The 23,746-nt window shown below is 34.6% G+C and overlaps 1 protein-coding gene across 4 annotated transcripts in view; it reads left to right on the top strand.

Annotated features, from left to right (window-relative positions):
* Window positions 1-23,746, top strand: part of LOC137217798 (ubiquitin carboxyl-terminal hydrolase 9X-like) — a 145,172-nt gene that overhangs the window by 67,896 nt on the left and 53,530 nt on the right. For 3 of the 4 annotated variants that reach the window (XM_067724757.1, XM_067724758.1, XM_067724756.1), the window contains exons 17-26: window positions 152-247; window positions 651-862; window positions 2,185-2,425; window positions 2,733-2,882; window positions 3,693-3,813; window positions 14,830-14,960; window positions 15,133-15,411; window positions 18,865-18,990; window positions 20,703-20,828; window positions 21,862-22,031. In XM_067724757.1, coding sequence (XP_067580858.1) covers window positions 152-247; window positions 651-862; window positions 2,185-2,425; window positions 2,733-2,882; window positions 3,693-3,813; window positions 14,830-14,960; window positions 15,133-15,411; window positions 18,865-18,990; window positions 20,703-20,828; window positions 21,862-22,031 — 1,652 coding nt within the window. The remainder of the gene's footprint in view (window positions 1-151; window positions 248-650; window positions 863-2,184; window positions 2,426-2,732; window positions 2,883-3,692; window positions 3,814-14,829; window positions 14,961-15,132; window positions 15,412-18,864; window positions 18,991-20,702; window positions 20,829-21,861; window positions 22,032-23,746) is intronic. The other variant, XM_067724759.1, reaches the window with a different exon arrangement.

Here is a 23,746-nt window from a genome sequence, read left to right as displayed (position 1 = left end):
ATTCCATTTACTTAATTTTACATGATTTGCATATCAAAATCAATTTAGTCTTAAATTATTGAATTTTTTTAAATTGAGGATATAATTTGAATTTAAGTGCCAAATGAAAATACATCTTGAATGTTACTAATACTTTAATTTTTGGATCTAGGTTGTAATTCAGAGTAATGATGATATTGCAAGCAGAGCTATAGATCTCCTTAAAGAGATATACACAAACCTTGGCCCCAGGTTACAGGTCAATCAGGTGAGGATTGAAGTACATAAAAACTTCCACTCCAGGTAGATTGAAAAGTAATCTTGTGTTTAGTAGAATCTTTTTAAACTTAGAATTAATTAGAAAACTAGAAACGTAACTTTTTAACTCTTGTCAAAAGTATTTAATGCACATTTGTCCCTTACCAAATGCCAACTCAGTGAATGTTTCCGTGATAATTACTTTTACGTGGTTACGATCATTTCGAATGTAATTATTTATTATTGTGTTTCTTATTATTGTGTTTTATTATTGATTACACATAATGTGAGTTACGTAATTTTAGGAGTTACCTAGAAGTTGAAATTTTACTGTCTTTAATTGGATTAATGTCATATTTAGTTTTAAATTTTGAAGCAGTTTGAACTGGTTTTATTTGGCCCAATATTTATAGGTGGTTATCCATGAAGACTTCATTCAGTCTTGCTTTGATCGCTTGAAAGCTTCATATGATACATTGTGTGTTTTGGATGGTGACAAAGACAGTATTAATTGTGCAAGACAGGAAGCCATTCGAATGGTTCGAGTATTAACTGTTTTAAGGGAATACATAAATGAATGTGATAGTGATTATCATGAGGAAAGAACAATTCTACCTATGTCAAGGTTTGTAAGAAACTGATCTTTTGGTGTTAATTTGCAATTATTTATTTTTCTTAACCAGTTAATTGGGAAAGTTATGATGTATAGATTAAAAGGACCATAAAGAAATTTTTCATTTCTGGATGTCAATATCCTGCCTTTTAAAAACATTATTTGCACCTTACAGATATTTTTTTTTAAAAATAGAAAGTTTTGAGTTACATTATGGAGAGGCATTGTGCTCTGAGCTATTACCATCCACTGAGTGTTGCTCTGGTATTTTGCAGTTTGATGTGTTTTTATTTTGATATTATTTGTTTACACTGTTAAAAATAAAATTCTTTAAAGCTGCTTATTTAGTAAATGTCACAAAGAATATTTTTAAATGTCTTTACTAAAATTTCTTTAAATATAGGAACTATAATATAAATCACTAAATCATTTCATTTTATATATTATGTGATATAAATGATATATTATAAATTAAATAAGCAATATATTAAATTATTTAATAATAGTGTAAATGGCATTTCTAGTTTGGGGGAAAGTTTTGTAGGATTAAGTACCATCAGATGTTTAAAAATTGTGATCATTTTTTAAATGGAAAATGTAAAATTGCTTACTTTAATGTGATTTTTATTTTGTATCTTACCTGTGGGAAGAGAATATATATCAAGAGAAATATTTTAGGGTGAATTTTGTTTTTAAGAATTCAAAGAATTTTTTAGTGGAAACATGCATTTTGACATTTTTGTTGACACTCTCAAGGTGAAGTTCATTTCTTCCACATTTAAAAATACTCTTGGGCTTCCCTGGTGGCGCAGTGGTTGAGAGTCCGCCTGCCGATGCAGGGGACACGGGTTCGTGCCCCGGTCTGGGAGGATCCAACATGCCGCGGAGCGGCTGGGCCCATGAGCCATGGCCTCTGAGCCTGCGCGTCCGGAGCCTGTGCTCCACAATGGGAGAGGCCACAACAGTGAGAGGCCCGCGTACCGCAAAACAAACAAACAAACAAACAAAACTCTCGGTGAATTGACCTTTTATGGCTTAAAATTAATTGATATTTTATTCATGTCTCTGTTATTAATTTATCATAAGTAGAAATCTTCTGTTCTGCATTCATAGAGGCAAAGATTAACAACAAAGGCTTACAGTTATGTTGTGTTTTCAAAATTAATTATAGTGTTTACAGTTAAAGAAATAAAAATTTTTTATTTTGTGTATCCTAAAAACAAAATTAGTCTAACCGTCTTCCTTTTACTTAGTTAGGAAATGTTAAATTCCCAGCTTTTTGTCTTGGCCATCTACTGAATATTACTGTGTTTCCCCCCTTCCCCTCCCTGCAGAGCATTCCGTGGTAAACATCTCTCTCTTATAGTTCGATTTCCAAACCATGGCAGACAGGTTGATGACTTGGACATATGGTCTCATACAAATGATACAGTTGGTTCAGTAAGACGATGTATTCTCAATCGTATTAAAGCAAATGTAGCCCATACAAAAATTGAACTCTTTGTGGGTGGTGAATTGATAGATTCTGAAGATGACAGAAAGCTAATTGGACAATTAAACTTAAAAGATAAATCAGTAAGTACATATAATTTTCAAATATTCTCCCAAAATTAAACATTGAGGCTGTTTTCTAATTGTTTATTAATGTTTGAGCATCTAACTATTGTGTACAGTCTTCTATGTTAGGTGTTTGGGTTATAACCCTAAGTAAGATGGGTTGTGTTGTGGAGGAGATAAGCTACTAAGGGGTTATTTTGGATAGAACTTTTAAATTGTACCTCTAAAATTAAAGCATGAAATCTTTTTTTAGCCTTATGATATATCTAGTTTCTGCATTTTGTGGAAGCATTTTCCATTGTGTTTACTGTTCTATCATTTTCAGGTAATTACAGCCAAACTTACACAAGTAAGTTCCAATATGCCTTCCAGCCCTGATAGTTCTTCTGATTCTTCAACTGGATCTCCTGGAAACCATTGTAATCATTACAGTGATGGTCCTAATCCAGAAGTGGAAAGTTGTTTGCCTGGAGTGGTGAGTAGATAGTGTGTGTAAGGCATTACACTCTTCTTTGGTAATACAGAGAAATGTGTAAAATGGTTCTTTTTGTAAGAAGTTTACATGTTCTAAAGATTGGGAATGTCAAATAAATATACAGTTAACTGTTACCTTCTTGTTGGATTTCTTAGTTGTTGGATTTTAAAATAAAATTTCCCCATGGATATAGAATTATATTTGCATAGAATTAATCTATCACTATTGAGCTACAATACTACTAAATATATACCTCTAGAAAATATTAGTCTTTCATTTGGAACCATTTTTACAGAAACGTACAATCTCCTGTTTTTCTCAGATTCTTAGTAATACTTCTCACATCTAAAGAAACAGCAACTCTTCCCTTTCTTACTCTTTCTCTACCCATCCTTCTTAAGAATCATAGCTGGAATAATACCAGCCACTTCATCGTGAGAGGAATTTGAGTCCCTGTGACAATTGGATTAGGAATTTAATCAACACTAGTTACCCCTGAAGGGGGAAGTGTCTTTTGTATAAACAGCATCTGAGAGCTGTGTGTAATTCATGGTTTACAAAACAGAAAATGTGTCACAAAGAAATTAGAGTATCTTAGGCTTATTTAACAAAATGATTGAGTTTGCATTGTGAAGAATCAGTTGGTTTGTAAAAAGTCAAAAGATAAGGAAGGCAGATAATTTCAGGTAGTAAACGTGGCATAAGCAAAAGATGGGATTGATAAGTAGAAAACTTAGTATAGGTTATTTTGAATAACAAAATTTTTTGACATAATTTATAGGTATGTACTTTCTGTGTTTTATATTCCAGATAATGTCACAGCATCCCAGATATATCTCTTTCCTTTGGCAAGTTGCTGATTTAGGTAGCAATCTGAACATGCCACCTCTTAGAGATGGAGCAAGAATACTTATGAAACTTATGCCACCAGGTAAGAAAAATACCTCCCCACTCCCTTCTCTACCCTGCTCCAAATGCTGACAAGTACCTAATAGACAAATACTGTTTCTTTTGAGATACACTTTGTGGTGCAGTATATGATATTGATCATCTGTCATCCATACCATTGCCGATGAGAAATTTTCTATGGGTGATTAAAGAATATTTAGGAACATATAATGTAAAAAATATTTTTAGTGAACTAATGCACACAAGTGAGAAACTCAGGATTCTTCAAATCCTATATGAAAAACAGTAATCTACCTCACCCATCCTCATCCTGCCTTTCTGTTTCAAAAAAAAGACTTTTTATCTTTTAGGTTTCATTATTGCGTATAACAGTTTATCCCTAAACAGTATGTTTGCATTATTAATTTTTTATGTCAAGTTTAGATATTATATACTGAGTGTCTTACTTTCACATCCTTTTTTGGTCATCTCACAATTTTGCTGAAATAAATTATTCATATTTTCAAGACTAAATATTACAGAACTATTTGGCTTAATAAAAATGCTAAAAATAAAAATGCTACTAACGTTACAAACAGACTATATATCAAAATATTGTAATCTCCTAGGTTACCCACCTATTTATACTAGCTTTTAAAATCTCCCCCCTTTTATCTGCTAGATTTTCTGTGGTATTCATTACTAAGTCTCCCTCATTCCCTTCAGTAATTTTTAAAACAGTTTTCAACATGGTCAGATGTGTTATGTCCTGTTTTTGTTTATTTTCTTCTTTTGCTCCAGTCTGTTTTTTGGACTTCTTTATACAACTTTTGTATTGTGGATGCTTTAGTACACCTTTGTCTTGGGACTTTTTCAGTCAGTCCTTATTTTGCTGAAACATAGCCCCCTAAAAAAGGGGGGGAGTACATGGGAAGCAGATTTTTTTAAAATAAAAAAACGACTTTTCTCAATTCAGCTGAACTCTTAACTATAGGAGTATTTTTTGCTTTGTTTTGTTTTGCTTATAGTAGTTTGAGTATAGCATTAAAGGTTGAAAGTTTGTTCCTTTATAATAAAGTTTCATAGCAGTTTTGACCATTTTGAAGACTAAAGCCATTTGTATGTCAATTTTCTTTCTGTGGAGAAGCCTTTTAAGTTTATTTTTAAAGCCCTTGAGTTGAGCTCTTCTGATGAACTCATCAGAAGAGGTTTAGGTGAATTGTTTTTTGTTGTTGTTGTTTTGTTTTTTGGGTGCTGGGTACTCAGTGGATTTCGTCAGTCAAAAGATTAGTTGCTTTAGATGTGAGTGATTTGAAAATTTTTTGCTCATATTTTTCTCATTCTTTTATTTGTGCTTTTGAAAATTTTTTATGCATCAGAATGTGCTGTTGGATTTACAAAATCCATTTTAGTTATTGTTTTGCCTGTCTTAAGCTATTACAGGTTTTTTGAAGATTATGTTGATACAGCTCTCAGTTGACTTTTTTAGCTTATTGTAACATTTTCACTTTTTTTTCTGTTACGTATGGTTCTGTTTTATTTTATGAACGTTTTGCAGTGTTTGTACTTAAAGGATATTTGTGTTTCCCTAAACCCCATGTTTTGCAAAACCATATATTGTTATAGAGAAAATCACAAAATTACAGAAAAGTAAGAAGTACAAAACAAAGAACTTTTTTCTTTTTTAAACCATAAGAGAGCAATTGCTCTTGATGCTCTGTCATCCTTCAAAATAGTATTGTGATATTCTTCAAACCAAGGACATTCTACTATTAATAGCAAATTAAATATGTAAACCAGAAAATAAGCACTGAAATGTTTTCATCACCTAATTGTCCCCATTCAAGATTCACCAGTTACTCCAGTAACATTCGTTAGCAGAGAGATTGGAAAACTTTTCCTATTAAAGACTAGATAGCAAATGTATTAGGCTTTGTGGGATAAGGGGCAAAATCAAGGACGCTGTGTAGGTACTTACATGAAAAGGGAAGCAAATTTCCACAGAAATGTTTATTAGCAAAATTCAAACTATAAGAATGATAAATATAGTGCAGTTTTTGTGATATGGGTCTACTAATGAGAATCACAGGATTTTTTTAGGGCATTATACTATTTTGTTCTGTTGGGGTTCAAAGTTGGTGTTCCATATCATCAAATCAGTTGCAGATATTCATTTGTTATTGCTTATCTCTAAAATATAAATTTTATATTTTAATCTTTGACATGGTTTTTCCACAAACAGGTACTCCTGGTCATTGTTCCTTGAGAATTTGTAAAAGGCATTCATAGAATTTCCTTTATTCTTCTCTTAATGTTTGATTTTTATCATGTCATTACATTGAAGTTTAATCACTTTGAAATTTAGGCTAGGTAGGAAGCTCTTCAATTTCGCAGTTAACTGCATTTTGAAATACGGAGATTTCCTTTGCACTTACATCACAATTTGGAAAGTGCTATGGGAACTGTAGTTTGAGTTTGGAAAATATATCTGCTGTAAATTTAAGTCATCTCTACCTTACTTATAGTACCTGATACAGCGTAAATGCTATATGAACAGTTGTTGTACTGTTTTGTTTAGTGAATAATGTCAAGAAAGGTCTGTGCTTGTTCAGTACAGATTGTAGGCCTAACCACATAGTACGTACAATAGCATAACGTTTCTTTAAACACAGATTGCTTTCTTTCAGTGACCTGAAAGAAAAATAATTGAATAACATAGAATATTTAAAACACAAGTACGTACAGAAAATTTAATTATCAATGAGAGAAAATATAAACTCACCCCCCCACCCCCACACACACACTGTGTTGACATTCACCAAAATAGTGGGTTTTTTCTCTTTTAACCCTTATGTGATGCTCACAGTGTTGACGACAATTACTGTTCGGTTGCCTACAGTGCTGATGTTGTGTTCCACACAACATCACTGAGATGTGTGGCACTATTGCTAAGCTGTGAAACACCAGGGTAACTCAAACCTCTGATAGTATGTTAAAAAGATCATCTACGTTGGGAGGACTGGGTTCAGATTGTAGACTCTGACACTTGGGAGGAGATCAGTAATACTAATGTCAGAGACTTCCCTGGTGGCACAGTGGTTAAGAATCCACCTGCCAGTGCAGGGGACACAGGTTCGAGCCCTGGTCCAGGAAGGTCCCACATGCCACAGAAGCAGCTAAGCCCATGCACCACAACTACTGAAGCCCATGCACCTGGAGCCTGTGCTCTGCAACAGGAGAAGCCACCATAATGAGAAGCCTGCGCACTGCAACCAAGAGTAGCCCCCACTCGCTGTAGCTGGAGAAAGCCCATGCGCTCAGCAACGAAGACCCAACACAGCCATAAATAAATAAGTAATTTAAAAAAAATTACCAGTGTCAGGATCAGTGGAGGTTCAGTCAGGAACATCATTTCCACATGAAGCGGAGAGATTAGATTAGGGTTGACTGGGAGCATTGCCAGTTAGGAGGACCTTGAATGGCACATTCTTCTCATCGACATATTTCTTCACTTCAAGAATGAAACACTCGTGGAGCCATCCCAAGGATGAGATAGCTTGGCATTCTTATGGATGTGGGTACTATTGGACACATTTTTCCAGAGCAAGCTTTTTTCATCACAATGGAAGACTTGCTCTGATGTAGCCGTTTGCTTCCATGAATTTCTTGAGCCCCTTTGGAAATGTTGATGCTGCCTCAGCATCAGCCAGTGCCGGTTATCCCATGATCTCTAAGTTCTTGAGGCTGTAGTGCTTTATATATAGCTATCCTGCTGTCCCTTACTAGCCTTAAAGTCTTTCCTCTTGTTCTCCTGAAACCCCTCACAGCACTGCTCATGGAGACTAAACGCTTTTTCGGTCATAATTTCACCATGAATAGGATATGTTCTCTAACATGTCCTTTAGCCACACGCTTAATGTTTTCCCAGTCATTGCAAACAGATAATCATGAAACAAGACTATTTTAGCCATTGTAGGGGCAGCACAAACACACAAGTTTCAGCTTTTTGTTTTATTGTGTGAATGCTCAGCTTGCTTTTAACTTTACAGCCTTTAAGTCAAAGGAACAAAGATTTTGATTTTCTTGTTTACAGATGGCACTTTATACTCCTTAGCCTCTGACAGATTGCTTTGACCAGTTAATTACATTTAGAGCCATTTTTTCAGAGAAACAGTACACACACAAGCAAACAAAGAAGATGTGAGCAGTGCCCAGTGAGTGCAGGAGATAGATTCAGGGTCTGTGAAGTGCTGGGAGGCTATAGCAGAGTATACTTAAACATCGCTTAATTCGATTGGTTTCAGTGTAGTATATGGTGCATGGTCAATTCAGGTTTTGCTTTTTGGAACCTTCTAGGTTGTGTTTTGTTTTGATTTTTCAGTATTTTTGATTCACATTGGTGGAACGCTTGGATGCTAGATCTGCAGATGTCGAGGGCTGGCCACTTGTGAATCAAACAGTGTTAGTTGACATCTTAATAACTTTACTGCAGTATTTTCAACACTTTTCCCTTGTGATTGTACGTTGAATTCATTAAGAAGCATCAAGTCTGCAGCAAAATCTAAACTCCTAAACCATTCCAGTGTTTGAGAATATTTCTACTTGTATAAAAAAATTTTTATTCTTAAACCTGAGCTTTTAAAAATCACAACAAAACATTACTATTTTGCTAAAACATTGAACTGCTATGTGGTAGGGCAAGTCAGAATACCCTGATTCTGTTTCCAACAAAACTTTATAAACTAAATATTAAGTCCATGAAAGTAAATGAAGTTGCCTATTGACACTGCTGGTTAATAACATATTGATAGATTTGAATGTTTTCCACACACTACTTGCTGATGAATAATCCAGTGAACGAATGACCATAGGTTTTAAACATCTTACATTTTCACAAGCTTTGTGAGTCTTTCTTCCTAAGACTTTTTCTCTTCCACATACACAATTACCATGATAATTTTATCAGATTTTACTGTTTGTATTTAATTAGTGTTTTCTCAGCTTATTTGAGAATATTTTCATACGTAATTGTTTAATGCAGACTATCTAATTAGAGGCCAGTTCTTTAATCACTGCAAACTTGACATTGCCTTATTCTGAACAGATACTGAGCAGCATCATTAATATCTGTCACCTCCCCCAAAAAAATCACTCAAAGTCATTTGCCTTGTTTTTCTTTTTCTTTTCTTTTCTTTTCTTTATTTATTTTTTTGCGGGACGCAGGCCTCTCACTGTTGTGGCCTCTCCCGTTGCGGAGCACAGGCTCCGGACAAGCAGGCTCAGCAACCAGGGCTCACGGGCCCAGCCGCTCTGCGGCATGTGGGTTCTTCCTGGACCGGGGCACGAACCCATGTCCCCTGCATCGGCAGGCGGACTCTCAACCACTGCACCACCAGGGAAGCCCTCTTTTTTTTAAATTAAATTTAATTTTTTTATGAAGCAGGTTCTTATTAGTCATCCATTTTATACACATCAGTGTATCCAGTCAATCCCAGTCTCCCAATTCATCACACCACCACCACCACCACCACCCCCTGCCGCTTTTCCCCCTTGGTGTCCATACGTTACTTCTCTACATCTGTGTCTCTGTTTCTGCCCTGCAAACCAGTTCATCTGTACCATTTTTCTAGGTTCCACATATATGTGTTAATATATGATATTTGTTTTTCTCTTTCTGACTTACTTCACTCTGTATGACAGTCTCTGGATCCATCCATGTCTTTACAAATGACCCAGTCTCGTTCCTTTTTATGGCTGAGTAGTATTCTATTGTATATATGTACCTCATTTTCTTTATCCATTCGTCTGTCGATGGGCACATAGGTTGCTTCCATGTCCTGGCTATTGTAAATAGTGCTACAATGAACATTGGGGTGCATGTGTCTTTTTGAATTATGGTTTTCTCTGGGTATATGCCCAGTAGTGGGATTGCTGGATCATATGGTAGCTCTATTTTTAGTTTTTTAAGGAACCTCCATACTGTTTTCTATAGTGGCTGTACCAATTTAGATTCCCACCGACAGTGCAAGAGGGTTCCCTTTTCTCCATGCCCTTTCGAGGATTTGTTTGTAGATTTTCTGATGATGCCCATTCTAACTGGTGTGAAGTGATACTTCACTATAGTTTTGATTTGCATTTCTCTAATAATTAGTAATGTTGAGCAGCTTTTCATGTGCTTCTTGGCCATCTTTGGAAAAATGTCTATTTAGATCTTCTGCCCATTTTTTCATCGGGTTGTTTGTTTTTTTAATATTGAGCTGTTTATATATTTTGGAGATTAATCCTTTGTCCATTGATTCATTTGCAAATATTTTCTCCCATTCTGAGGGTTGTCTTTTGGTCTTGTTTATGGTTTTCTTTGCTGTGCAAAAGCTTTTAAATTTCATTAAGTTCCATTTGTTTATTTTTGGTTTTATTTCTATTACTCTAGGAGGTGAATCAAAAAAAATTTTGCTGTGATTTATGTCGAAGAGTGTTCTTCCTATATTTTCCTCTAAGAGTTTTATAGTGTCCAGTCTTATATTTAGGTCTTGAATCCATTTTGAGTTCATTTTTGTGTATGGTGTTAGGGAGTGTTGTAATTTCATTCTTTTACATGTAGCTGTCCAGTTTTCCCAGCACCACTTATTGAAGAGGCTGTCTTTTCTGCATTGTATATCCTTGCCTCCTTTGTCATAGATTAGTTGACCAGAGGTGTGTGGGTTTATCTCTGGGCTTTCTATCTTGTTCCATTGATCTATGTTTCTGTTTTTGTGCCAGTACCATATTGTCTTGATGACTGTAGCTTTGTAGTATAGTCTGAAGTCAGGGAGTCTGACTCCTCCAGCTCCGTTTATTTTCCCTCAAGATTGCTTTGGCTATTCGGAGTCTTTTATGTCTCCATACAAATTTTAAGATTTTTTTTGTTTTAGTTCTGTAAAAAATGCCATTGGTAATTTGATACGGATTGCACTGAATCTATAGATTGCTTTGGGTAGTATAGTCATTTTCACAATATTGATTCTGCCAATCCAAGAACATGGTATATCTCTCCATCTGTTTGTGTTATCTTTGATTTCTTTCATCAGTGACTTTTAGTTTTCTGCATACAGGTCTTTTACCTCCTTAGGTAGGTTTATTCCTAGGTATTTTATTCTTTTTGTTGCAGTGCTGAATAGGATTGTTTCCTTAATTTCTCTTTCAGATTTTTCATCATTAGTGTATAGGAATGCAAGAGATTCCTGTACATTAATTCTGTATCGTGCTACTTTACCAAATTCATTGATTATCTCTAGTAGTTTTCTGGTAGCATCTTTAGGATTCTCTATGTATAGTATTATGTCATCTGCAAACAGTGACAGTTTTACTTCTTTTCCAATTTGTATTCTTTTTATTTCTTTATCTTCTCTGACTGCTGTGGCTAGGACTTCCAAAACTATGTTGAATAATAGTGGTGAGAGTGGACATCTTTGTCTTGTTCCTGATCATTGAGGAAAAGCTTTCAGTTTTTCACCATTGAGTGATATTTGCTGTGGGTTTGTCGTATATGGCCTTTATTATGTTGAGATAGGTTCCCTCTGTGCCCACTTTCTGGAGAGTTTTTATCATAAGTGGGTGTTCAATTTTGTCAAAAGCCTTTTCTGCATCTGTTGAGATGATCATATGGTTTTAATTCTTCAGTTTGTGAATATGGTGTATCACATTGATTTGTGTAAATTGAAGAATCCTTGCATCCCTGGGCTAAACCCCTCTTGATCATGGTATATGATCCTTTTAATGTGTTGGTGGATTCTGTTTGCTGGTATTTTGTTGAGAGTTTTTGCATCTGTATTCATCAGTGATATTGGTCTGTAATTTTCTTTTTTTGTAGTATCTTTGTCTGGTTTTGGTATAAGGGTGATAGTGGCCTCATAGAATGAGTTTGGGAGTGTTGCTTCCTCTGCAGTTTTTTGGAAGAGTTTGAGAAGAATGGGTGTTAGCTGTTCTCTAAATGTTTGATAGAATTCACCGGTGAAACCATCTGGTCCTGGACTTTTGTTTGTTGTGAGATTTTTAATCAGAGTTTCAATTTCATTACTTGTGATTGGTGTGTTCATATTTTCTGTGTCTTCCTGGTTCAGTCTTGGAAGGTTATACCTTTCTAAGAATTTGTCCATTTCCTCCAGGTTGTCCATTTTATTGGCGTAGAGTTGCTTGTAGTGGTTTCTTAGGATGCTTTGTATTTCCATGGCATCTGTTGTAACTTCTCCTTTTTCATTTCTAATTTTATGGATTTGAGTCTTCTCTTTTTCTTGATGAGTCTGGTTAATCATTTATCAGTTTTGTTTATCTTCTCAAGCAGCTTTTAGTTTTATTGATCCTTGCTATTCTTTTCTTTGTTTCTATTTCATTTATTTCTGCTCTGATCTTTATGTTTCTTTCCTTCTGCTAACTTTGGACTTCGTTTGTTCTTCTTTCTCTGGTTCCTTTAGGTGTAAGTTTAGATTGTTTATTGGAGATTTTTCTTGTTTCTTGAGGTAGGCTTGTATAGCTATAAATTTGCCTCTTAGAACTGCTTTTGCTGCATCCCATAGGTTTTGTATCGTCGTGTTTTCATTGTCTGTAAGTATTTTTTAATTTCCTCTTTGATTTCTTCAGTGATCCCTTGGTTTTTTAGTAACATATTGTTTAGCCTCCATGTGTTTGTGTTTTTTACATTTTTATCCTTGTAATTGATCTCTAATCTCATAGCTTTGTGATCAGAAAAGATGCTTGATATGATTTCTTAAATTTAAGTCCATTGGTGTAAGTGAGGTGTTAAAGTCCCCCACTATTATTGTGTTAGTGTCAATTTCCTCTTTTATAGCTGTTAGCAGTTGCCTTATGTATTGAGGGGCTCCTGTTGGGTGCATATATATTTATAATTGTTATATCTTCTTCTTGTATTGATCCCTTGATCATTATGTAGTGTCCTTCCTTGTCTCTTGTAACATTCTTTATTTTATAGTCTAGTTTATCTGATAGGAGTATTGCTACTCCAGGTTTATATTGATTTCCATTTGCATGGAATAGCTTTTTCCATCCCCTCACTTTCAGTCTGTATGTGTCCCCAGGTCTGAAGCAGGTCTTTTGTAGACAGCATATGTATGGGTCTTGTTTTTTATCCATTCAGCAAGCCTGTGTATTTTGGTTGGAGTATTTAATCCATTCACGTTTAAGGTAATTATCTATATGTATGTTCCTATTACCATTTTCTTAATTGTTTTGGGTTTGTTTTTGTAGGTCCTTTTCTTCTCTTGTGTTTACCACTTAGAGAAGTTCCTTTAGCATTTGTTGTAGAGCCAGTGGTGCTGAATTCTCTTAGCTTTTGCTTTTCTGTAAAGCTTTTGATTTCTCCATCAAATCTGAATGAGATCCTTGCTGGGGTAGAGTCATCTTGGTTGTAGGTTCTTCCCTTTCATCACTTTAAGTATATGATGGCACTCCCTTCTGGCTTGTAGAGTTTCTGCTGAGAAATCAGCTGTTAACCTTATGGGAGTTCCCTTGTATATTATTTGTCATTTTTCCCTTGCTGCTTTCAGCAATTTTTCTTTGTCTTTAATTTTTGCCAATTTGATTACTGTGTGTCTTGGCATGTTTCTCCTTGGGTTTATCCTGTGTGGGACTCTCTGCGCTTCCTGGGCTTGGGTTGCTCTTTCCTTTCCCGTGTTAGGGAAGTTTTCAACTATAATCTCTTCACCTATTTTCTCTGGTCCTTTCTCTCTCTTCTCCTTCTGGGATCCTATGATGTGAATGTTGTTGCGTTTAATGTTGTCCCAGAGGTCTCTTAGGCTGTGTTCATTTCTTTTCATTCTTTTTTCTTTATTCTGTTCTGCAGCAGTGAATTCCACCATTCTGTCTTCAAGCTCACTTATCCGTTCTTCTGCCTCAGTTATTCTGCTATTGATTTGTTCAGTTCTTTAATCACTGAAAACTTGACATTGCCTTATCCTGAACAAATACTGAGCAGCATCATTAATATCTATCAGTTCACCATGGGTGCCTCCAAAAAATCACTGAGTCATTTGCCTTGCTTTTATTTTTGTTTTCTTATCATGGTAAAATATATGGTACATTTTCTATTCCCACAGTAGGGTATAAGGGTTCCATTTTCTCCACGTTTTCACCAACATGTGAAGTCGTATCTTATCATGATTTTGAGTTGCATTTCCTTGATGACTGATGATGTGCTTACTACCAATTTGCCTATCTTTGGAGAAATGTCTGTTCAAGGCCTTTGCTTATTTTTCATTTGGGTTATTTGTATTATTGTTTTGTAAATGTTCTGGTATATTCAGATACAAGTCCTTTGTCAAATCACATAACTTAAACGTATTCTTCTGTGTGTTCTCTTTTCACTCTGTAAATAATGTCCTTTGTTACAGTCAAGTTTGTCTCTTTTTCTTAACACTTGTTCTTTTGGCATCATATATAAGAGATCATTACCTTATCTAAGGTCATGCAGATTTGCTGCTAAGTTTTCTTCTAAGAAGGAACTATCTTTTTAGTGTAATCTTTCACTGTGTGGGGTTTTTTCCTCTAAGCTTCACATCTTTATATGACAAAACAAAATAAATAGCTTTTCTTATTTTAAGTATACATTAAGAATAATTGTTACCTTTGTCATTTTCTTTTTAAAGTGTACCTTCTTTTGAAACTCAAAATTTTCAGTAAAGCTCAAATAGTTTATGTGTAATGTCATATGAGACAGATAATTGAGAACTTGGTGGGAGGAGCTTGTGTTTGTGTTTCAAGAACTAATTCCTTTTCAGTGTTGTGGTTTGTGTTTTTTTTTTCTGTCTCCAGTGGATGAAGGAGAACCTGTTGATTTTAGGTCTCTGGATAGGAAACTGTTCCCTTCATATATTGGGTTGACGATTAAAGAGCCCTGGTTGATCATTAACCAGTCCAGGTCTGGTTATGTCTTGTAACATGTGAACTTATAGCTCAGCTTAATTGAATTTATAGATGATGTTTCATGTTTAATACTCTTCAGTATATATGTGAAATATTAACAACATATTGAATATTTTACTTTAGTCTTTGTCTATTTTCTTTGCAGATAGCACAACAATAGAAAAATTAAGAGCTGTTTGTTTGGACCAGGCAAAACTTGGAGAAAATAACCTTGGACCATCTCTTGATTCACTTTTCTTTGGTCCTTCTGCCTCCCGAGTGCTGTACCTAACAGAGGTTGGTATTTTCCTTTTCAAAAGTAGAATTTTTCATGATGTGGTGATATGATTGTGTATAATCTTTTGAAATAGTTAAGAATTTCTTAGCAATGATAAGGGAAATAGAAGTTATAAATTTATTTTTAACATCTTTAATACAGTTTCTGTCCCCCCACCCTTCTCTTTTCCAGGTAGTTTATGCCTTGTTAATGCCTGCTGGTGCACTTTTGGCAGATGATTCCTCTGACTTTCAACTTCACTTCTTGAAAAGTGGTGGCTTACCCCTTGTGCTGAGTATGCTAACAAGAAATAACTTCCTGCCTAATACAGATATGGAGACACGAAGGGGTGCTTACTTCAGTGGTCTTAAAATAGCCAAACTCTTGTTAACTGCTATAGGCTATGGCCATGTTCGAGCTGTAGCAGAGGCTTGTCAACCAGTTGTAGGTGGTGCAGATCCCATAACACCGGTAATACATTTTTTAAAATGTTTTGTGGTTAATATTTAATTTTTAAAGTTAGAGCCTTCAGTGAGAGCATGCAAGTTCAATTCACTCTATTAAGTTATATTTGTGTTGAAATATTAAAAAAAAATTTTTTTTTTTTTTTGGCTGCGCTGTGCTGCACGTGGGATCTTAGTTCCTTGACCAGGGTTTGAACCTGGGAGCCCTGCAGTGCAAGCACCAGAGTCTTAACCACTGGACTGCCAGGGAAGTCCCCAAATGTAAATGTGATATACTGATTACAGTAACCTCAGAGGATACTTCATTCCCCTTAAGTATCCCCCCCCCTTTTTTTTTTTTTTTTACTTTTCAGTTGTTTTAAGTCTCATAAAAACTTCACATGAATCTTTTGTTGGATCATACCTGAAAGTTATATAAAGACAGTTGGTTATAGAAGAAAAGATGTATTTGGCATGTCACCCACGTCTCATCCCGCTGAGCAATGTAACTACTGCGACTGACAAAGACTCTCTGTTTATGCTGGTAGCATCCTTAAAGCACAGATGCTCACCAGATGCTCTCAAGATATGCTGAGATTTGATGCAAATGTTGAATGTGGCTTCCAATTCTCACTGAAATTGAGTTTATTTACATTACAAGTGATGGTTTTATTAAATTGCTGAAGATAAACTAGCTTAGGCATACAGATTTTTTTTTCATCAGAAATGGGTTAGTTCTTAAGGCAATTTAAATAATTACTAGATATTTGATGTTAGAGTTAATTAATTATCTTAGGTGGGAGAGTAGTATTGTGGATATTGTTTAAAAGAAGAGTCATTAGGAATTCCCTGGTGGTCCAGTGGTCAGGACTCAGCACTTTCACTGCCAGGATGCAGGTTCAGTCCCTGGTCAGGGAACTAAGATTCTTCAAGCCACTGGGGCTGCCAAAAAGAATAATAATAAATAATAAATAAAAAAATAAAAATTAGCATAAATTAAAAAAAATAAGAGTTACGCTAAGTCATTTCTAATAAAATAGAATGTCTGGGATTTTCTCCAGAATAATTCTGGGTGATGTGGGCAGAGTTAGTGAGTTGGGGATTCAGTGAAACAAGTTTAGCCTTTTGTTTACAATTATTGAAGCTAGATAATGGGTACTTAAAGGTTATTTATAGTCTCTATGTTTTTATATAATTTTGAAAATTTGATTTGAAAAGTTAAAATTTATGCAAGCACTTTTAGAGAAGAAATTTATAGTGCTCTGTCCTCACTGTAAGTTTGATTGCTTTGTATTGTGGTTTCTGTGCATATTTACATAAAAACAGATAGGTTCTGATCATGATCGTTTCCATAGTGGCTTAATGAAGTAACAAAGCAATTTTATGTATCTTCTTGTTCTTTTCCCTAAGACTTACTATTTAGAAAATGCCATAAGGATACAAAGATACATAATAGGGTCTAATTGCAAGCTGCCCACATTCTAGTAAGGAGTTAAGTGAAAAATTAGCATTTAAAATACGTTTATTATAGAACCACATACAATATTTAGAAGAGGGTTACAAGTTGATAAATACAGTAACTAGTGAAGAAAATTAATTCTGGGTGTTTTTCCTCATGGATTTAAGAATTTATTTATACTCTTAAGTAAAACTTTATCATTTCCACATTTATACTTTTATTATTACTTCTTTAACTTAATTCCTTTTCCATGAAGTTTTAGACCTTTTTTTTTTTTTTTTTTTTTTTTTTTTTTTGCGGTACACGGGCTTCTCACTGTTGTGGGCTCTCCCGTTGCGGAGCACAGGCTCCGGATGCACAGGCTTAGCAGCCATGGCTCACGGGCCCAGCCACTCCGCGGCATGTGGGATCGTCCCGGACCAGGGCATGAACCCATGTCCCCTGCATTGACAGGCGGACTCTCAACCACTGCACCACCAGGGAAGCCCAGACCTTGTTTTTTTTTAATAGAAAATGTTTAGTTCTGCCAATACAGTAAGTGTAAGGAAAGTTATTTTTACCTTGTATACCATACTTAATCCTCATCCCAGTTCACTGAGTTGAATTGGAAATTAACATATCAGTGGTGTTCTTAACAAGAAGAATTTCAGTGTAAAAGTGCCCTAAGCTTTTGATTTAAAAAATAAACCCTAAATAATTAGTAAAAGTGAATTAACTGTTTGAAAACATGTTTTTAGTCTTTGCACAGATAATCTATCATGCATCTATTATATACCATATATTGCTTAAGGTGAAAATGTTAACAAAAGCATACATGATTCCTATGTGTTCAGGCTAGTTCATTGGAAATTAGTAATCATGTAAATATATTGAGTTCCTTTATGTTAATTATTATACTTTATCTTATTTAATCATTAATATAAATATATTTGGTCAGTCACTTTTATTTCTTCCTATTTTTTAAGTGAAAATTTAAGATCTAAAGAGGTGAAATAACTTGACCCAAATAGTAAAAAGGACCTGAGAGTTTTAACTCTGTGAAGATGCTACTGTACTTATTCTGAAACTGTACTTATACCACCTGTGCTACATTCACTTTTTATTTGAAATCTCATGTAGTAGCACCTGGCAAGTAGATCTTCAAATACTTATGGAAGGATTTAAATAATTAATATGTACATAATAATAAATAACAAAAGATTAAACAAAAAGTTAAACTTGTCCCATTTGAAGTTAAGAGAGAAGAGCTGGAAGCCTTGTACCTAGTCAGTCTTCGTTGTCCACCTAGAGACTGTAGGAACACCTCTGCAAACTCTTAGAATTTTTTAAAACATCTATTTTTGAAAAGATTTTCTTACCAAAACTTGACTGTAAAAGAAAGGTATATACAGAGGATGGGGGAGACTTCAGCACATTTTTGGTGATGTGTGTTTAGAGCACAGTTAACAAAGTACTTATGAACAAAATACAAAAACCATTTTAAAGACTGAAAGGGAAGGAAGTGAGAGAAATAATTTTAGAGATTAGATGATAAGAAGTTGAAAATCTGTTTATTTGGTACCCTCAGTTTTCTTAGTCATATCACAGCAAGCATGGTCATTTGCTGAGTAGGAGGCCTGGGAAAAGGATTTTTGCTAGAGACCTATAAAGTCTATAGACCTATAAAGGATTTTGCTAGAGACCTATAAAGACCTATAAAGTTCAGAGCTGTGTCATTATGTCATGCAAGTGAAAGTGAACATAGTTGTAGAAACAGTTGAATTCATGTGAAATTGGAGTTTGCAGAGGAGTATTGTCACTTTTTAAAAGGCAACTAACAGAGTCAGTCTACAGGTTGGCAATCTGAAATGCTTTTTTATGCTGAGCACCATATATTCTACAGTAGATAAGTAGAAGGATGACATCCTCAGAGAGTGATGGTGGATGAGGAGCAAATGGTTGGGTTTTTGCTATGTACAAATTTTTTGAAATTAATCATGTACAAGTTTTTTACTCCCAAGTAAAAAGGTTAACTTTTTTCAGATTAACCACATTACTCATGATCAAGCAGTGGTGCTACAAAATGCCCTTCAGAGCATTCCTAACCCATCATCTGAGTGCATGCTTAGAAATGTATCCATACGTCTTGCTCAACAAATATCTGATGAGGTTAGTATCATACTTTGAAAGTTCTGGGACCTTGGTTGGCTTATTTTTTATTACTCTTGACACAGTCTCTACTTATGAATATCACAACCTGAGGTTGAATATTCTGAGAGTATCACTTTAGATTCTCTTATTTTAACTAAAATTTGCTAAAATTGTATTTACTATTACATATTAACATCAGTACTTCAGAAAGTACTTTTTAAAAACTTTTAAACAGGCCTTTTGAGCTGTAATATATATTGCATAAACTAGATCAAAATAAAACATACACTGCGTTTTGACATAATGTTTAAATTAATGATACAGTCAAGAAACAGAGTATTTCTGTCAGCCCCAAAAGTTTTCTCTTCCTTACTGCAGGCATTTACTGCTGCTTTTGTCACTGTAGAGTAGTAATCATTTTCTTAAATTTTACATAAATAAAATCATATTATAAACGAAATTAAAGACAAATACATGGAGTCTTCTGTAACGTAGAAGACAATATGGTAAAAGTGTAAGTTACCAAATTGATCTGTAGAATCAAGGCAATGCCAGTAAAAATTCTATCCAGTTAAAAAAAAAATTGTATACTCCTTTGTGTCTGGATTATTTCAGTCTGCATGATTTTGAAATTTATCGGTGCTGTATTATATGTCAATACTTTATCCATTTTGAGCAATATTACACTTTATGGTCATCCTACATGTTCTGTTAATGAACACTTGTGTTATTCCTAGTTTTTTTACTATTTGGAATAGAGCCATTTTGAAAATCACCAGTAAGTCACAAGTGCCTCTTTGGCACATGTTTTCTTATTTCTGGGTAAACACATAGGAGTGGAATGGCTGGGTAATTTCGTTTCTGTGTTTGTAAAATTCTTATGAAATATGTTCAAGCCAGATTAGATCTTAACCTGAAGCCTACATTGTGGCTATAGCTGATAAGCATGATTTTGCTTCATCTGTGTGTGTGTGTGTATATGTGTGTGTGTGTGTGTGTGTGTGTATATATATATATATATATTTTAGTTTATTTATTTTAATTAATTTCTTTTTGGCTGCATTGGGTCTTTGTTGCTGCACGCAGGCTTTCTCTAGCTGCGGTGAGTGAGGGTTACTCTTCATTACGGTGCCTGGGCTTCTCATTGTGGTGGCTTCTCTTGTTGTAGAGCACGGGCTCTAGGCACGCAGACTTCAGTAGTTGTGGCATGTGGGCTCAATAGGTGTAGCGCACAGGCTCAGTAGTTGTAGCACGGGAGCTTAGTTGCTCTGCGGCATGTGGGATCTTCCTGGACCAGGGCTCAAACCCGTGTCCCCTGCATTAGCAGGCAGATTCTTAACCACTGTGCCACCAGGGAAGCCCTGTCTGTATATGTTGTATGACTTGACGTTAAGATCCAAAAAAACATGGGACCAAGGCTACTTTGTTTTTCTTTTATTAATTTATTTTTTAATTTTATTGAGGTATAGTTGGTTTACAATGTGTTAATTTCTGCTGTACAGCAAGGTGATTGTTTTACATATATATATATATATGTATATTTTTTGTCATTCTTTTCCATTATGGTTTATCACAGAATATTGAATATAGTTCCCTGTGATTGGTGTTTATCCATCCTATATATAATAGTTTGCATCTGCAGGACCAAGGCTTCTTCACATCTTAAAGATAGCATAGACTGTCATAGTTATTTTATTCTGTCAGCACTTTAATTACTCATTTTCTTTCAGGCTTCAAGATATATGCCTGATATTTGTGAAATTAGAGCTATACAAAAAATCATCTGGGCATCAGGATGTGGGACATTAGAGCTAGTATTTAGCCCAAATGAAGAAATCACTAAAATTTATGAGATGGTAAGAGTTATTACAGAAGTGCATTCCTTTTGTGTACATGTTAATTATGTATATGACTAAATTTTTCATCTTGTCTGCCATCTTTAAAGACCAATCACTGTGTATCTAATGGTTTAAGATAAACTTCTGTAGTTAGGATGAGAATGTATAAAATTTTATTTTGAAAATAAACTACTTCAAGATCTCACTGTAAGGCAGTTTTTTTCTAAAACTTTTTTAATCTCTTATTGAGTTGAATATAGTTACGCCATAAAGAATTTGCTTTTCCCAGTTTTCTTTAATTATTATTCTTTCTTCAAGTTTGTGGAATTATGACGTCCAAGTACTTTACTTGCTTCTTTTATAGCACTCAAAAGCAGCAACGGTTTCTACCATTTAGGTGTTATCCCTGTTTCTCATTTGATTAAGCAAATTATTTGCAGAAATGAGACTTTGTTTAGCTCTTTGATTTTCTATTCTGTTTACTTGTCTTTGATAGTCATTTCTGTATATTTAAGAGAGGAAAGTGGTTAATGGAATTGTAGAGCTTCCTTTTTGGAATATTTGAATGACTATTCTGTTCTAGACGTATATTATACTGATTTTATTTTTTTGATAAGTAGTGGCAGATTATAAATTATTAGCTACCAACTTGAATATATTTTAGGTTGGAAAAGTCTTCTATAACCTTCCTCAACATTTGTGTAAGCTAGTTGCTTTTTTACTAAAATGGCATTTTACATACGCTGTACAAGAAAACTAATCAAAGAACCAAGTACAGTGCCAGAGTTATTCTTTAGAAAGGAATCATGATTAATGCAGAAGTACACCACTTACACCCAGAAGAACAAGGAAGTAATTCTTAGCTTTTACTGAGCATACTTCTTTAATCCTCTTTGGGATATATTCCAAAGGGTCTCAAAAGCTACAGGTGAAGAGGCTGAAGACAAATGGTCTTTAGTGAGTATACATAAGTTTTAAATACTAACTTGAAGGTTTGTGACTTTGTCCTAACTGTATCACTGGTAATTTACTCCTCATCATAATTTTACAGACCACCAATACAAGCAATGGGCCAGACATGGAAGATGAACAGGTTTGCTGTGAAGCATTGGAAGTGATGACATTATGTTTTGCTCTAATTCCAACAGCCCTGGATGCACTTAGTAAAGAAAAGGACTGGCAGACATTTATCATTGACTTACTGTTGCACTGTCCCAGCAAGTAAGTGATTTTTTTTTATTGCTGTTTTGTGAGAAGTCTGACCTTATTCTTTTAGGCAGACATGAATTAATTTTGATCAAAATTTATCTCAGAAGTCAAATAAGGAAACCTTTTTCTTGTCTACATTAGCACTTTGATATTTAGGAAACATGTATTTAATATTTTTCACTTAACCTAAATATGTTTTCATCTCTGGAAAATGCCCCTGTTGATTTTTAAATTTCTTTTACAGTTTTTTAATTGTGGTAAAGTGTATAGTTATTTGTAACAAAAAATTAGACATTTTAATGACTTTTAAGTGAACAGTTAAGGGACATTGAAAACATTTACACTGTTGGGCAGTCATCACCACTATTTCCTAAATTTTTCATCATACCAAACACATTAAGTAGTAACTTACTCCCATTTCCAAACCTCTGTGCCACTGTTTACCTCTAATATATATCCTGTCTCTGTGAATTTGCCTATTGTCAGTACCTCATATAAGTGGAATTACACAATACTAGTCTTGTGTTTCATTTAGCAAAATCTCAAGGTTCATACATGTAGCTTGTTGAAGGATTTCCTTCATTTTTAATGCTCTATAATATTTCACTTTATATATGTATTATATTTTTGCTTGCATTCATCTGTTGGTGGACACTTTGATTGTTTCTACTTCGGGCTATTGTGAGTAGTACTGCTATGACCATTGTTGTAAACACAGATACGTGTTTGAGTTCCCATTCTCAGTCTTTTTAGCATGTAATTTGGAGTGGATCTGTTAGGTCATGTAGAAATCCTGTGTTTAACTTCCTCAGGGTCCACCAAACTGAATTACACAGTGGCTTCACCATTTTATACACCCACAAGCAGTGTACAAAGATTTCAGTTTCTCCACATCCTCTTTCCTACCTGCTATTTTCTGACATTTTAATAATAGCCACCCTAATGGGTGTGTGGTGGATCTCACAGTAGTTTTGATTTTCATTTTTCTTTATGGTTAGTGATGTTAAGCATCTCTTCATGTGCTTATGGTATATCCTCTGTGGAGAAATCTCTAGTTAGACATTTAAGTAAGTCCATTTTTCTTTGAATTTTAGAATAGGTTTCTGCATTTCTGTGATAAAAAGAATTTTGAAAGAAATTACATTAAATCTATAGATTGCTCTGAGTGGTATTAACATGTTAACAATGTTAAGTTTCAGTATGTGATGCAGGTTTCTTTCTATATTTAGGTCTTCTTTCATTTCTTTTGACACTATTGCACCTTCTTGGTTTTATTTAAAAGTATTCTTTCTGCTGCTATTCTAGGTGGAATTGTTTTCTTAATTTTCTATTTGGGTTGTTCGTTGCTAGTACCTAGAAATACACATGATTTTTGTGTTTGATTTTGTATTTTACAGTTTTGCTGGATTAAGCTTCTGAATGGATTTGTTAGGGTGTTCTCAATATCAGAGCCTGTCATTTGTAAAAAGAGGTAGTTTTACTTCTACCTTTGCAATTTGGATGTGTGTCATTTGCCTTTGCTTACTTACTCTGTTATGTTGAATAGAGATAGCGACAGCAAGCATCCTTTCCTCGTTCGTGGTACGGAGAGAAAACTTTCACTCTTTCATCTAATGTGATGTTAGCTGTCAAGTTTTTCATTGATGTCTTTACTCTCCTAAGAAAGTTCCTTTTTATTCTTAGCTTATTAAGTATTTTTATCATGAAAAAGTTGAAATTTGGGTGTT

This window comes from Pseudorca crassidens, chromosome Y, assembly GCF_039906515.1.
Source record: "Pseudorca crassidens isolate mPseCra1 chromosome Y, mPseCra1.hap1, whole genome shotgun sequence".
Classification (NCBI taxonomy): domain Eukaryota; kingdom Metazoa; phylum Chordata; class Mammalia; order Artiodactyla; family Delphinidae; genus Pseudorca; species Pseudorca crassidens.
Note: the sequence above shows the minus strand (reverse complement) of the source record. Positions and strands in the feature narration are given on the sequence as shown.